General features: G+C 39.4%; 1 protein-coding gene across 5 annotated transcripts in view; it reads right to left on the bottom strand.

Moving 5' to 3' along the window:
* Positions 1 to 258: 258 nt before the first annotated feature.
* Positions 259 to 14,452, bottom strand: part of USP12 (ubiquitin specific peptidase 12) — a 35,207-nt gene continuing 21,013 nt past the window's right edge. For 4 of the 5 annotated variants that reach the window (XM_085216124.1, XM_085216122.1, XM_085216123.1 and 1 more), the window contains 5 exons: positions 12,323 to 12,399; positions 12,030 to 12,113; positions 8,443 to 8,640; positions 5,211 to 5,289; positions 259 to 2,959 (listed from right to left, as the gene is read on the bottom strand). In XM_085216124.1, coding sequence (XP_085072250.1) covers positions 2,858 to 2,959; positions 5,211 to 5,289; positions 8,443 to 8,640; positions 12,030 to 12,113; positions 12,323 to 12,399 — 540 coding nt within the window. In that variant the 3' untranslated portion in view covers positions 259 to 2,857. The remainder of the gene's footprint in view (positions 2,960 to 5,210; positions 5,290 to 8,442; positions 8,641 to 12,029; positions 12,114 to 12,322; positions 12,400 to 14,452) is intronic. The other variant, XM_085216125.1, reaches the window with a different exon arrangement.

The raw sequence follows: 14,452 nt of genomic DNA, 5'->3' as shown, positions 1-14,452 counted from the left end.
CTCTCTTCTCTAACTCAGAAACCAACAATTGGCTTAAAAACCAATAGTAGAGAACTACACCACGAAAAATGTAACTGCCACAGAACTACTTTTGTAACAACAAACTGAGATATAAAAGGCACTGTATTTAAACACATTCCTTCCACAGCTCAGGGCTGTCAGCCTAACACAGGACACTTAGATACTTAGGGTTTGAAAACACTGAAAAGCACAGAAGACAGCAGACTGACCACGAGGGCTCTGCAAAGGGTGCAGTACTTACCTTTAGAGAACATATTTTATTTAATAGAAGTTTTTGTTCCAATATACAAAATAGAGGACCGTAGTCCCAATTAACATTTTACATTGTGACACAGCAAATCATTTCCACCATTTACAACAACGGATAACTTTCCCAAACTCCCCCCTGTATTATAGTCAAGAAATAATTCCATACTGCTTTACATACCAAACAGTTATATTTTGCACTTCCCCTGCTTCTTTACTTTTTCTAATGAATTTGCAGTTTCTGATAACAGTTTAATTGAGAAATTACAATTATTTCAGCTGAAAAAAAAAAAAAAAGCCAAGTGAAATATATAATTCGGAATACTATCTCAAAAACCCTACACAAAATAAAAGCCAGTATTTTACAAAAATAAGTTGCAGAATTAAAACCAGTGAATAAAACACAAGTGTTTTACATTTTGTTAGGGTATAAAGTATTTAGCAACTAGCCTCAGCTTTGAGCTACGCCACAAAAAAAAGAAAAGAAGGACCAAACATTTATCAATTAGTAAAAAAGAAACACGACAGTTCTTTAGTTCTTTTACAATACTGTACCTTTAGTATGCAAAGGACTTCATCCTTTAATGTGCAGCATTAATCAACTGCCTCACCCGTTAGCCCTTTTCCCACAGAAAGCTGAAAAAAGGTTTTAAAATTATTTTAATTCCTTAAGAAAAATCCAATCGTATTTTCTGCATCCCCCACAATACTGAAGCTTTACTTTGCAATGCTGGTACTTGGACAGTTTGATCGCTATAAATGATTTTATATAAAAGTGTTCTAGCCTAACCAGGGCTTTAGAAACTTTGTGTTTTACAAAAGCGGTTTGTTACAGTATGACAGTTGCTAAATAGCCCAATTTATTCAGTGACCCTGTTAAAGATTAGTTCAACTGAGTGAATAGGTGAAGTCATTTCCTGAGCTAAAAGATACAGGTAAGTAAATAGTTATAGCAGCAGACAGGAGACATTCTTTTTAAAGTTTGCAACAGTATTAATAAAATAACCTTAGAAAACTACAATAAGGTACAAATCACTAGCTGAAAAGGGGAGACAAGGACATCCGAAACTTGATTGCCATCAACAGGAATGAATATCCCCTGACCTTCCAGAAGTTACATTCAGCTACTGACAGACAAAGTACTGTTAAGTGGAAGAATGTCGAATCACAGTAGTTCACATTTACAACAGATCAGGTGTTTTGTCAAGATTTAATCTTTAATGCTATTTCATAAACCTAAAGTGAAGTATAAGCAGTTGGTTTCAGAATTTTTCACCCTAGAGGTGAAAAATCCTCTTCATACTACTTTTAAAGGAATGTAGTATATCTTCAGTCTCATGAAATTCTAAGCCTATTTCTTTTTATCGCTTAGACACAATTTGTACTTGAGACCTTGAGTGGTTTTTGAGATAGTCACCCACGTGACTGACATAAGTAACATAAGTGGATCCATTTTTAGGAGAGGGAATTATATTCAGACAATGGTTCCAATTTGCTTAGAGCACAAGACATTAACAAACAATTAAAGAACTATCAAGACTGGTATACCACCACCGCACCACCTTTTTCTTGTGATATGCGTTCATTAAAGTCTTCTATGTATTATTTTGATCACTTTTTTCACACATTAATGTTAAGATAATATTCTAATTTAATAAAAATACCTCTCTTAGATACCAGTTCCTCCAGAAGGAAATCTCTCTATATTACTCATTTTTAAAGACATTGCAGGCATTGCTTTTAGACTTTATATCAGCTCTCTTTCTTTTTTTTTTAACATTTAAACATAATTAGTTTTAATTCAAATTAATACATAAAATCCCCAGTATTGGCTAGAATAAAGGAGATTCTAAGTAACGAGATCCTAAGTAACAATAATTTATAAATAAACATATACTATTACAAACCAAATCTTTCCCCATACGGAGACTAAAAGCCATAATCTTGACTGATTGTTCCCGATCATACATTATAAATAACGTAAGCTTCTTCAGAGAAGCAAAACATACTTGCCTCCCTGACACTAGTTTGTATCTTCAGTTAAACTACTACCATCAAGAAGGCAATTGGGCCCAGATATATCTTTTTGCTTACACAGTAACGTTCCAGCCTCATTCTTTCAAAATTAAGCACAGGAAATTAAGTTTACAAAGAGTCCTTTACCTCTTACATGTGAAGTCTGTATAAAATAGAGATCTATTCCTAATCTCCTATTGCACCAATCTGGCAGTGCTGCTAGAATCTGATTCAAATTCCACTGAATTCCATGAAAGGTTCTCCAGTGACCTTAATAGGCTTTGAACTAGGACCAGTATTTGGAGACAGTATTTCCTAACAGAAAGCTCCTGCAAGAGTGGCTGGTATCTCTTTTTGCTTATGAGATGCAGTGGAGATGTGCAGTCAGCATGATACCTGAGCAAATAAAATGAAAATGATACAAAGGTCTTAAAAATCCCAAGTTCTTTGCTTAGTCGTGTGCAAACTGTGCTACTGCCCCTGGAGCTTCCAGCTTCCTTTCTTTCAGTGCTTGCTCCAATCCAAGATAGAGAAGACGTGAGGCGTAACAATCTCTCTTCACTATAACTCCCCCTCAATCCCGAGACTGATAGAAGAGGATGTAACCAGACTCAGAGTTCTTTGAGATGTCTGACGTCAACCCGTAGAATTCTTCAATAGCTTGTGCATCAATTTTCTGTACGTAAAATACCAAACATTTAATGTTAGAATATCTTGCATAACACATATCACATTAAGTTCCACTCTAGAAACTATTTTCAAAGAACTTCCACATATTATATACAATGATGAAATCCAACTAACTCTTAAAATTCATTAAATTTTAGTTTCCTATCTGTCATCAGCTGCACAGATGGCAGCAGATATATAGATTTATGCACATATGCGTGTTCACTTTTAAGGATTAGGTGAACCATGAATGCAACAAGAGGTGCATTGCTTGCACAAGTTTCACATGGAATAATTATAAAGATAATAATATTGCGCTGAGACGTTTAATTCACTATCTAGAATGTATGTACAATTTATCATTTTTAACCCTAAACACTGGAAGCCGATCAACTGCAGATGAGAAAAATCAGAGCTCAGAGAATGAAGGTTAACTTTTTCATCAGTTCTTAATTCAGTTTTTGTGGAAAGATTTTAAATATCTGGAAAGTGAAAAGAGTATATGCTGATTTTCATCATCTTTGCATACAAAAGAAACAAACTAAAAGCAAGCTATCTTGCCACGTTCTATGCCAAGGGCAATTAGGCTACAAACAACAAAAAGACTGAAAAATAAATCTTCCTTCACTTAGACTTTATTTAACCTCATTTCCATTATAAGAATGGGAATCTTTCTCAGGAAGGAGCAAGTCATTCCAACTTGTCATGGGAATAACAAACAGCAAAATGTTTAAGATCTGGGAAAAGATTCTTTCCTTCCTCCTTAGAAGGGCTCAGAGGGAAAAAACAAAGGAAAAAAAAAAACACAAGAAATTCCAGGTGTTACTGCTCTGGAACTGGAAAGTCTGCACTTTATGTTTGTGAAATTATATGAGATCTCCACAGCAGCTTCTTTTTTCCCTGGAGGAAAGTGAACTTTTGACTTTATCAAGGTACTTCAATTTACAGTGCATTTTGATAAGACATACAAGCAATCCTTTTTAACTTTCCCCAGCAACCCTACATATTTCCATGTTTGGCATTTACTATGTGAAAAACAATCCATAATGTGGCTTGATGATAAGAAATTCTTACTACCCTTGACTTGTTCTGCCAATTAACACCGTAAGTCTAATACCTGTCTCACCCACTTTTCTTGTTTTTAATTATGCAGTTTTGTATATTGTGAGGAAGAACATAAATTATTCATTGTACAGGCTTAATTAAATTTAATAAAGGACTTGGACAGCATAATCATACTTCTGTTGCTGCGTAAGCAAAGACAAGGTGGAAAAAAAGATGACAGAACAAGCAAAAAAACAGAAACAATCTAAAACACGGACTGTTCTTTCCCTCAATAAAGAATAAAAGGTAACTGAGAAAATAAAGTTGACAATGTCAAGACTGTTGAAGAAAATGGACAGTGATAGGACAAGGGGGAATGGTTTTAACCTGACACAGGGGAGGTTTAGGTTAGATATTAGGAGGAAGTTTTTCACACAGAGGCTGGTGACGCACTGGAACAGGTTGCCCAAGGAGGTTGTGGATGCCCCATCCCTGGAGGCATTCAAGGCCAGGCTGGATGTGGCTCTGGGCAGCCTGGTCTGGTGGCACATAGCAGGGGGTTGGAACTAGATGATCTTTGTGGTCCTTTTCAACCCAGGCCATTCTATGATTCTATGATTAGTTAAAAGCTATTTATCTATTTATTAACTTGTTAGGAATTCTTGAATTCCTAGAAGCATGGCTAACATTAGCAACAATATCATAAGCAAAAGATTTTTAAGGATTAACTTTTAGATTTTACATTGCAATCTAACAGGTTTCAGTCTACTTTGACTCTTGTTGCATTTTTTTCTGAAACCATCTAGGACACTCCATCTAACAGACTACCAGACTGATCCAGCCCAACAGATCAGACATTAAATATATATACTCATAATATGAATAAACATCTTGCGCCAAGAAATTGTATACTCTCATAATGGTAAAATCAGTTCACCTGTACTCTATTTGCCACATGCTCTGGCCAAAGGAACAGCTTACCAAACGAAGGTGAAAGACACTGGCAATAAAGAAGTTTATTTTAAGAAGTTATAAAAAGTGAAACAATTCAAATTACTGGATAGTCAAACTGTAAAGTGTAGCTCTGCACTCACAGTTCTTTCTCATCTGGAATGGGCATTAGCATGACAGTCTTCTATGTGGTCGAGCAGCAAATAGGGGTGCAAATGCTCTGACAAGTATGTGAAAAAAATCCAGGGTTACACAAAGCTTACCTCAACAATATCATCATCAAAAAGCAACCAAAAATCATGACTCTTCACTATTGCAATATAATGTCCTCTGTTAGGGCCACTGTAAAATACAATTAAAGAAGAATTCAGATCACAACACACACAAATGTACAAATATATTTAACTAAAGTGTGTGGTTTTTTTTTCCTTGTAGTAAGTAGTGTTTAACACTAATTAAATGGGCTACCATATAATTTCTGTTTGGATGTTTCTTTTCCTTTTTTCCACCAACTCAAATAGTTTTCTTAGCAACACCTTAGGTATCTATGTTTTATACATAAAATTAAAGACTAAGCAGCACAGGCATGAAGACATAAATGAAGGGAAATAAAAGAGAAATAGAGACGTGAAATAAATAAATTATTCTAATGCTTCATAATGATTGAATAGATCCCAAAGGATTTTACAATCTTCATAAAGAAAAACACATCGTTCAACTACAGTCTCAATATGATATCTTTTTATCTGTTTGAATGTTAAGGAAAAAATAAAGAAAAAAAGAATTAAGTTAAACTAATAATTTGGGAGATTGAAAAATCCTTACAGCAATGAAAGGGTTTCCCATTTAAACTAAAACAGCTATAATTATATTATAATTACATATTATGTTAATTATATAACTATATTATATATTAGAAGGTAAGGGGGCCTGTGAGAGCTGGTCACCATTTAAACAGCTCTTCTTCAGGATCAGTGTGTCACTGTGAGCAAGAAATCAGGAAAGGATGGCAGGAGACCTGTGTGGATGAGCAAGGATGAGCATGCACAAACTCCGTGAAATATGGAAAAAGAGTCTGACCACTTGGAAAGAATATAGAAATGTCGTCAGGGCCTGCAGGGATGTGACGAGGAAGGCTAAAGCCCACCTGGAACTGAATCTAGCAAAGGTGATAAAGGATAATAAAAAAGGCTTCTTTAAGTATCTTAACAGTAAAAGGAAGGCTAGGGAGAATGTGGCTTCCCTACTAAGTGAGGGGGTGTTCTGGTAATGGGGGATGCTGAGAAGGCAGAGATACTGAATGCCTTCTTTGCTTCTGTCTTCAGTGAAAAGGCCCTCCCTCAGGAATCCCAGACCCTGGAGGTTAGTGAGAGGGTCTGGGGAATGGAAGACTTCCCTTTAGTCAGGGAAGAGGTGGTCCGAGAGTGCCTAGGCAACACCAATGTTCATAAATCCATGGGATCTGATGGGACGCATTCACGGATGCTGGGGGAGTTGGTAGAGGTGATTGCTGAACCGCTCTCTGTCATCTTTGAGAGGTCTTGGAGAATGGGGGAGGTCCCTGAAGACTGGAGGATAGCCAGTGTCACTCCGGTCTTCAAGAAGGGCAAGAAGGAAGATCTGGGTAATTACAGGCCTGTCAGCCTCACCTCTGACCCTGGAAAGGTGATGGAACAGCTTGTGCTGGATACCATCTCCAGACAACTGGGAGAAAAGGAGGTTATCAGCATGGGTTCACCAGGGGGAGGTCATGCTTGACCAACCTGGTAGCCTTCTATGATGTTGTCACTGGCTAGGTGGATGGGGGGAGAGCAGTGGATGTAGTATACCTTGACTTCAGCAAGGCCTTTGATACTGTCTCCCACGACATCCTTATAACAAAGCTGAGGAAGTGTGGGATGGATGAGTGGACAGTGAGGTGGGTTGAGAACTGGCTGACTGGCAGAGCGCAGAGGGTCGTCGTTGGTGGTGCAGAGTCTGGCTGGAGACTTGTAACCAGTGGTGTCCCTCAGGGGTCTGTGCTGGGTCCGGTCTTGTTCAGCATCTTCATCAATGACCTTGATGAGGGGACAGTGGCCACCCTCAGCAAGTTTGCTGATGATCCGAAGTTGGGAGGATTGGCTGACACGCCTGAAGGCTGTGCTGCCATTCAGCGAGACCTGGACAGGCTGGAGAGCTGGGCAGTAAGAAACCGGATGAGGTTCAACAAAAGCAAGTGTAGAGTCTTGCATCTGGGGAGGAAGAATTGCGTGCACTTGTACAGGTTGGGAGAGGAGCTCTGCAGAGAGGGACCTGGGCATCCTGGGGTGGACGACAGGTTGGCCATGAGCCAGCAGTGTGCCCTCGTGGCCAAAAGGCTAATGGCATTCTGGGGTGCATTAAAAAGAGCGTGTCCAGCAGGTCGAGGGAGGTGATCCTCCCCCTCTACTCTGCCCTGGTAAGGCCTCATCTGGAGTACTGTGTCCAGTTCTGGGCTCCCCAGTACAAAAAAGACAAGGATCTCTTGGAAAGAGTCCAGCGGAGGGCCACAAAGATGGTGAAGGGCCTGGAGCATCTCCCCTGTGAAGAAAGGCTGAGTGAACTGGGTCTGTTTGAGAAAAGACCGAGAGGAGACCTGATCCAGGTCTATAAATATCTAAGGTGTGGGGGGCAGAGTGGCGAGGCCAGACTGTTTTCAGCAGTATGTGAAGACAGGACAAGGGGAAACGGCCAGAAACTGCAGCATAGGAAGTTCTGCACAAATGTGCGTAAGAACTTCTTTGTGGTGAGGGTGACGGAGCACTGGAACAGGCTGCCCAGGTAGGTTGTGGAGTCTCCTTCTCTGGAGATATTCAAGACCCACCTGGACACCTACTTGTGCAACCTGGTGTAGGGAACCTGCTTTGGCAGGGGGTTTGGACTCGATGATCTCTGGAGGTCCCTTCCAGCCTCTACAAATCTGTGATAATGCACTGCTCTTCAGTTTATGGCAGACAAGAAAAATTCTCCATAACTGCAACATGAACAAAGAACTCTAAGAGCACCCTGATTGTTAAGCAGATTTCAGGTAAGGAAATGATGCACTTACCTGAACCACACAATTGAAAGTGAACAAGTATTTAATGCAGCTCTGGAACTGCCTTAACCTTTTAACAACACTCAAACAATTTGTAGGTCTAGAGTAGAGAGAATCTGTTATTAGAGTTATATGATATGGGATACCTTTCATTTTTCTTTTGACATAGTTAAGCTCACATAAATACTCATATGTATACATTGTTACTACTTTCCAAAGTGAACTGTGGTGGCAACAAGGCCATGTATTCTGTCCCTATTAGTAGCACCTCCTCACAATGCTTTCTTTTCTAAGAAATTTTTAAGAGATCTTTAAATGCTATTAGAGCTATGTGATTTTGTGAGTTTCTTTCCTTTTTTTCTTTTCTTCATTAAAAAAAAAAAAAAAAAAAACACTTTAGCTTTTATACAAAAATCTCCTACATAATGTACTGTTATTACCTTCCACAATGAACTACCACAGCAACGAGGTCATACATTCTGTCAGGATTGGTGGCATCTCCTGAGGTGTTAAATAAACGAAGCTCTAAAGGAAAAACTACTCTATAAGAGAGTTTTGTGTATCTATGCAGCTGATCCATATATTTAAATCTCTTCAAATGGAGAGCTAGAATCATAGGCAGTTTTTTTACTTTCATCCTGAAAAAACAAGCAAACAAAAACCAATATTTCCAGTATTGAGGCAAACAATTCTGCTGATATTAACAAACAAGTAACTTACACAGTTAAGTCTTTAAAAAAATGTTGCAAGTATTAATAAGGTGCTCAAATCATCATCATCCATGTAACAAATACTGAATTTGTCCTGCACTGCTAAACTAAAACTGGATTTTAACAACTGAGACAATTAAAAACAATTAAAATTGAAGCTAAATGAATGCCTACAAACAACCCACATAGCGACTTAGACACAAAGGCTTGTGTTAGGTTTAGGTTTACACAGCAAAGTTTTGGAAATGGGTGGGCTGCAGGGATGGCCTCTGTGAGCAGAGCACAGCATTGCTCTGTGTCAGATCAGAGCCAGCTCCAACTGCTCCAAAAGGAGCTGCTGATGGCCCAAGCCGAGCCATGAGTGATGCTGGGCGCACAACTGGGAGAGCAGATTTATGGAAGGGAAAAACTGCTGCACAACAGCAATTGAGGGAGAGGAATGAGAAATGGGAGAGACGCAGCCCTGCGGCCACGAAGGTCAGTGCAGCAGGAGGGCAGAGCAGCAGCTCCCTGCAGCTCGGGAGAGGCCCATGGAGGAGCAGACCGTTTTCCTGCACCACGCAGAGCAGACCTCCACATGAAGCCATGGAGGAGCCCATGATGCAGCAGAGGACGTGATCTGATGGAGGTACAGCCCACAGAGAGCCCCTCCAGAGCACCCTTGAGCCAGAGCTGCAGCCCACGGAAAACAGCCTGATAGTGGGGCAGCAGAGCTGGGGGAGCTGCGGTCCATGGGGACCTGTGCTGGAGCAGTCCCAGAAGAATGGGCCCCCGTGGTACAGAGTTGTATTTGGGGGGCAGTGCTTGGAGAGCTAGAGCCTGTGGGAAGCCCATGTGGGATCAGTTTGGAAAGGATGACATCCATGGGAGGGAGTCTGCATGGAGCAGGGCAGAGAGTGACCACAGAGGAGCAGCACAGACAGGCATTAAGGACTGACCTCAGCCCCATGCTGCCCTGGGGGAAGGAGGCAGAAGAGGGTGGATAGGGGAAAGTGTTTGTGGTTTGGTTTTAGTTTCTCACTGCTCTCATCTGTTAGCAATAAGCAATAAATTACATCAATCTCTTGTGCTGATTGCCTTTTGCCTGATCTCCCTTACCTCTACCATGAAATTATTCAACGTATTTCCCCTCTCCCCCCCTCGTGTCCTGAGGAGGAGGAACGGGAGCACGTGTGGTGTTTAGCTACCTATCAGCGTTAAACTAACACAGAGAATTCAGCTTTTAGACATACCTCCCTATAGCTTTCCTGAGATTCCAAAAGCAAACCTACACACCACCTAGTATACAGTGGAGATACTGCAACAAAGTTATTCCAAAGATTCTGTTACAGTTTAATTTCCCATTAAACCAGTCAAGTCAAACAAGCGTTTTAGAAAAGGCAATACTACTTTGTCACATTTATATTACTTCAAGTTTTCACATCAAGCCCTTCATTTAACACCGCCAAGAGATACAGACAGCACACTGTCATTCCCCACACCTCATGCTGCCAAAGCAAGATAATGCTAAGCTCTAGCACAGTAATTTTGTACAAATGTTGCAGCGTTATTTTATTGAAGTCAAAGCCTGAAAGCGATAACTTAGTTTTATTGATGGCTCGCTGGCCCCTTTCCCTAGTTTGAGGGAGTGAAATTTTGCATCAGTGCCTATAAATTCACATCAGCCAACCATAGCTGACCTGGCAACAGAGACTTAAATTCCCTGGGAGATAAATTTGCCCTTATTAATAGCAACTAAGCTAGAGTTCTCTCCTTCTGTGCTGTACTGATCTAAGGCACGTAATTTTATCAAACTGCCCTAAGCCATCAAAGTAGCTCCAAAGTGTCAACAGTACAGCCCAATGAAGGTTTCAGATGTGTCTACTAAGACTGTATTTTTGCAATGTCAGTAAATACGTTTGTACGGCATAATCCCTTTTCAAAAGATAAGGGACTGTGGACAAAATCCTTCCTTCCCTTTTTCTCATTAAAAATAGACTCGATAGTAGCTGTGGAAACCCTGCTAGACTCAGTTTTTCTCCTTTGTCTGCAAGGAAACTAGGAAATGAAAAATGCTGGAGAAGGGCTGACAGATGGCAGAAGCAGTTACTTTTTATTACTGAGATACGGATATAATTTCTGCTCTGATTCTTTTTGCAAAATTAAAGTCCTCTTTTAATAAAAGAACTCTGATAATAAGAGCTTTTTCAACAGAAAAGAAAGTCACCTTTGCTAGTTGAGAAGACACTATGATAGATAAACATTATGCTATAGAGATGGAAGAAAATTATGACTTCAGTGAAACCAGTCACATTGAAAACCAGAAAAGGCTGTGTTTTGCCAGTATGTCCATACCTACAGAACAGGCTTATGTCAACACAACTTATTAATGGTTAGGGATCATATTACCTCCCACAAAGAAAAAGAGCTAAGGCAACAGAAAACAACAGGACAGACCTTAGTTCACAACCATCAATTAGTAAGCTTAGGCAACATATGAATGCATACTCTGCAGATGAAACATGCCAAAAGCCACATGTTAAACCTATGGTAAACTCACTAACAAGAACCAGTGGCATAACCAGTACAGCATGTCCCCAACTCCCGTGTTCCCACCCCTTCAACTCATCTATACACAGTCAAATTCTTTCTCAGATTTAAAATAAAAAAAATACAGCACAGTACATAAAATCAAGAGGTTTTCTTCAAAGATGTAAGCAAGACTGAATTAAATATTAGACAGACAAGAAATATTTTACACAAATAAACTCCAGATTTCCATGGAGCTTCTAACGCTTTCTATGAGCTCTGCCATACAGATGTTTACCACAGCTAATTAAAAACTCAGTTAAAAAGTAATGTTACAAGCATAAGACCTTTTACCAATTCAGTCAGAATTGCCAAACTGTTTCTTGCAGCAACGGTAAAAGTTATTTAGTTATTCAGAGGAACAGAAATGCAAAGAGTCCCATAAAATCAGTGAAATTTCATGACTATCAGCAATTCTTCCTTAATCACTCATAGCCCAACTTCTCTTTTTATCTTATTTTTGGCCTTAAGAACATTATTTTTAGAATGAGAAAAATAAATAATGATCAAAGGCCTCCCAGAACACTCTCAATGGATTCTCATTACTTACAAAAGGAGGCTCACTGAACTCAAGTAAGAGGTTACTTATGTTTATAACCAAGCGACTCTTTAGAGGAAGAAGAGTGAGAACACTTAGGAGAGAAAGCACTTTCTCCTCCTGCCTCATACACATGAAGACACACGCAGAAACACACGAGTGTTTTCATGAAAATACTTGCACTGTGTTCTTCCTTCTGAGTCTAACCTACCTTTTATGTGCTTCTTGTTTACTGCGGCATTCTTCACAGTAATACTTGTATTCACTGCACAGAGTTTCTGTATTGCTGAAACCCCTGAAAGAAAAAAAAAAAAAACCATTACAGAGATACTAGCTTCTTACCTAAAATATATGTATAAAGGTATGCAAAAAACCCCCATCATTTTATTAAGTTTACATAAACTAAAACTTGCTAAGTCAAATGTCTATGAGGTTTTAATTTTACTTCCTTCTTTCAAGGTCAAAAAAAGACAGGCAAAATATAGTTCAGATTTTTGCGTCTACCTTAAGCAATGAGTAATTGAAGTATTTTGTTCTACATCAACAGAAAGATCTAAGAAGTCTTCATCTTTGCTGCTTATCTGCAGGAAAAAAAAAAAGAGCAGATTAAAAGGTTTAAACCTGTTAAACTCATTCAACTCTTTTTCAGCACAGAATATATCTTCTACCTTATAATAGCTTCCCAAAAATTGTTACAAGTGAGATGTCTTAGCATGTCAGACATTTGCAAGATCTCTGTTTCTGATTTTGTTCACAAAGAGGAAGAGGGAAACGTACATGTGCCCAAGGAGGTAGAATCATTTAATTGTTCATGTTGGAAAAAACCTTAAAGACCACCAAGTCCAACCACAACCTAACCATCCTACCCTAATTCTAACAACCTCTGCTAAATCATGTCCCTGAGCACCACATCCAAACGGTTTTTAAACGCAGCCAGGGATGGTGACTCAACCACCTCCCCCGGCAGCCTATTGCAGTGCTTAACAACCCTTTCTGTAAAGAAGTTTTTCCTGATATCCAACCTAAAACTCCCTTGGTCTAGGGAGGCCAGAAGAGGCCATTTCCCCTCATCCTGTCACCTGTCACCAGTGAGAAGAGACCAACCCCGCTTTCCTGGAAAGGTAAGCACCTTTCAGGTATTGGAAGAGAGCAATAAGGTCTCCCCTCAGCCTCCTCTACCCCAGACTAAAAGTAAATGTAATCAAAGAAGAAATTTCATCACAAATCCTGAAAAAAGGTGATGGATGAAATCCATAGTGGTCCTGATAATCAGCAATGTTATTAAAACATTTATGAAATAGCTAGCGTCTCCCTTTTAGCATCTGGTAGTCTTTCCCCTTTGTACCTTGAGATATTCAGTGTTGCTGGTGAGAATGTCTACTGCCTTTTATGACTCCTACGTACAAAGGTGAATGTTTTCAGAAAACATGCCTGGTTGCAGTATTGAAAAGTTGTTCTCTGACTCAAGAGACGAGAAGGGCACAGTTGCTAAGGGCAGCATACACGAAGAACAAAAACACAGCTGGTCAAGACAACTACTTCTGAGAACTAACATAACTGGTGAAACAGAAAGGCTTATGGAATTAAGTTAGAAGCTTCTGTTAATATCTGTGAGAGGACTGGGGAAAGGTTCCTCCCACTCTTCTATACATAAATTTCCAAGAATAAGTGTACACACAGAAAATGGACTGCTACACCAGTATGCATCATATCTATAATATAATTTAAATGCTTAAGTTTAGACTTCCAGAAATTTTTCAAGATGCTTTTCGAATAGCAAAGAAAGCCTCCTGCATCTTCAGCAAGTTGCGTGTTTCCTATCTCCAGGGAAATACTACAGTTTAGGAGCATGGAGATGAGCAATGTTTCAAAGTAACCCACTGCAAACATCACTTTCAGAACCACCAAACTTGAGAGTGGTTCGCAAAGGAGTCTAGTGGAAATCCTAGGGGTAGGGGACACAACCAGGGCAGCTGACCTCAACTGGCCGGAAGAATATTCTGTACCATAAGACATCATGTGAAAAAAAAGCTACAAAACTGAGGACAGGGGTTTAGCCAGAGGGTTGCAGTTTCTGCTTGAGGACTGGCTGGCTATCAGTCAGCAGGTGAGCAATTGTGTGTGTGTGTATGTACACAAATATACACGTATATATGTAACATTATTTCTCCCCCCCTTCTCTGTTTCAATAAGTAGTTTTTATTTCAACCCACAAATTCCACTTCTCCTTCCCCCAGTTCTCTTCCTTATCCCACTGGCAAAGGCAGGAGAAAATGAAAGTCTGCACAACAAGTGGTTGTTGTACATTTCAGATCATGAAAAGCCATTATATGGTTTACCAAGTGCATTTTTTCCATCTATATTCATAGTTCAGAAATGCTATTCTTTGTTTTTAAGATTTTCAGCCATCAGTATCTGAACTGCCAATTTACTCACAGTTTTACCAAAAAAAAAAAAATAATAATAATTTAAAATTAACCTTCCACTCTAACCATGCCCCCTTTCTCTCTAGAGGTTCTATTTCCAATAAACATCACTATTTTCTTGTAAATCATGTATTTATTTCCAATAAATATCAAATCCTCAGACTAAAGTAATCTTATCTTCTATGCTATGTATTCGAACTACGTACAG

This window comes from Meleagris gallopavo, chromosome 1 (genome assembly GCF_905368555.1).
Source record: "Meleagris gallopavo chromosome 1, MGAL_WU_HG_1.1, whole genome shotgun sequence".
Taxonomy (NCBI): Eukaryota; Metazoa; Chordata; class Aves; order Galliformes; family Phasianidae; genus Meleagris; species Meleagris gallopavo.
Note: the sequence above shows the minus strand (reverse complement) of the source record. Positions and strands in the feature narration are given on the sequence as shown.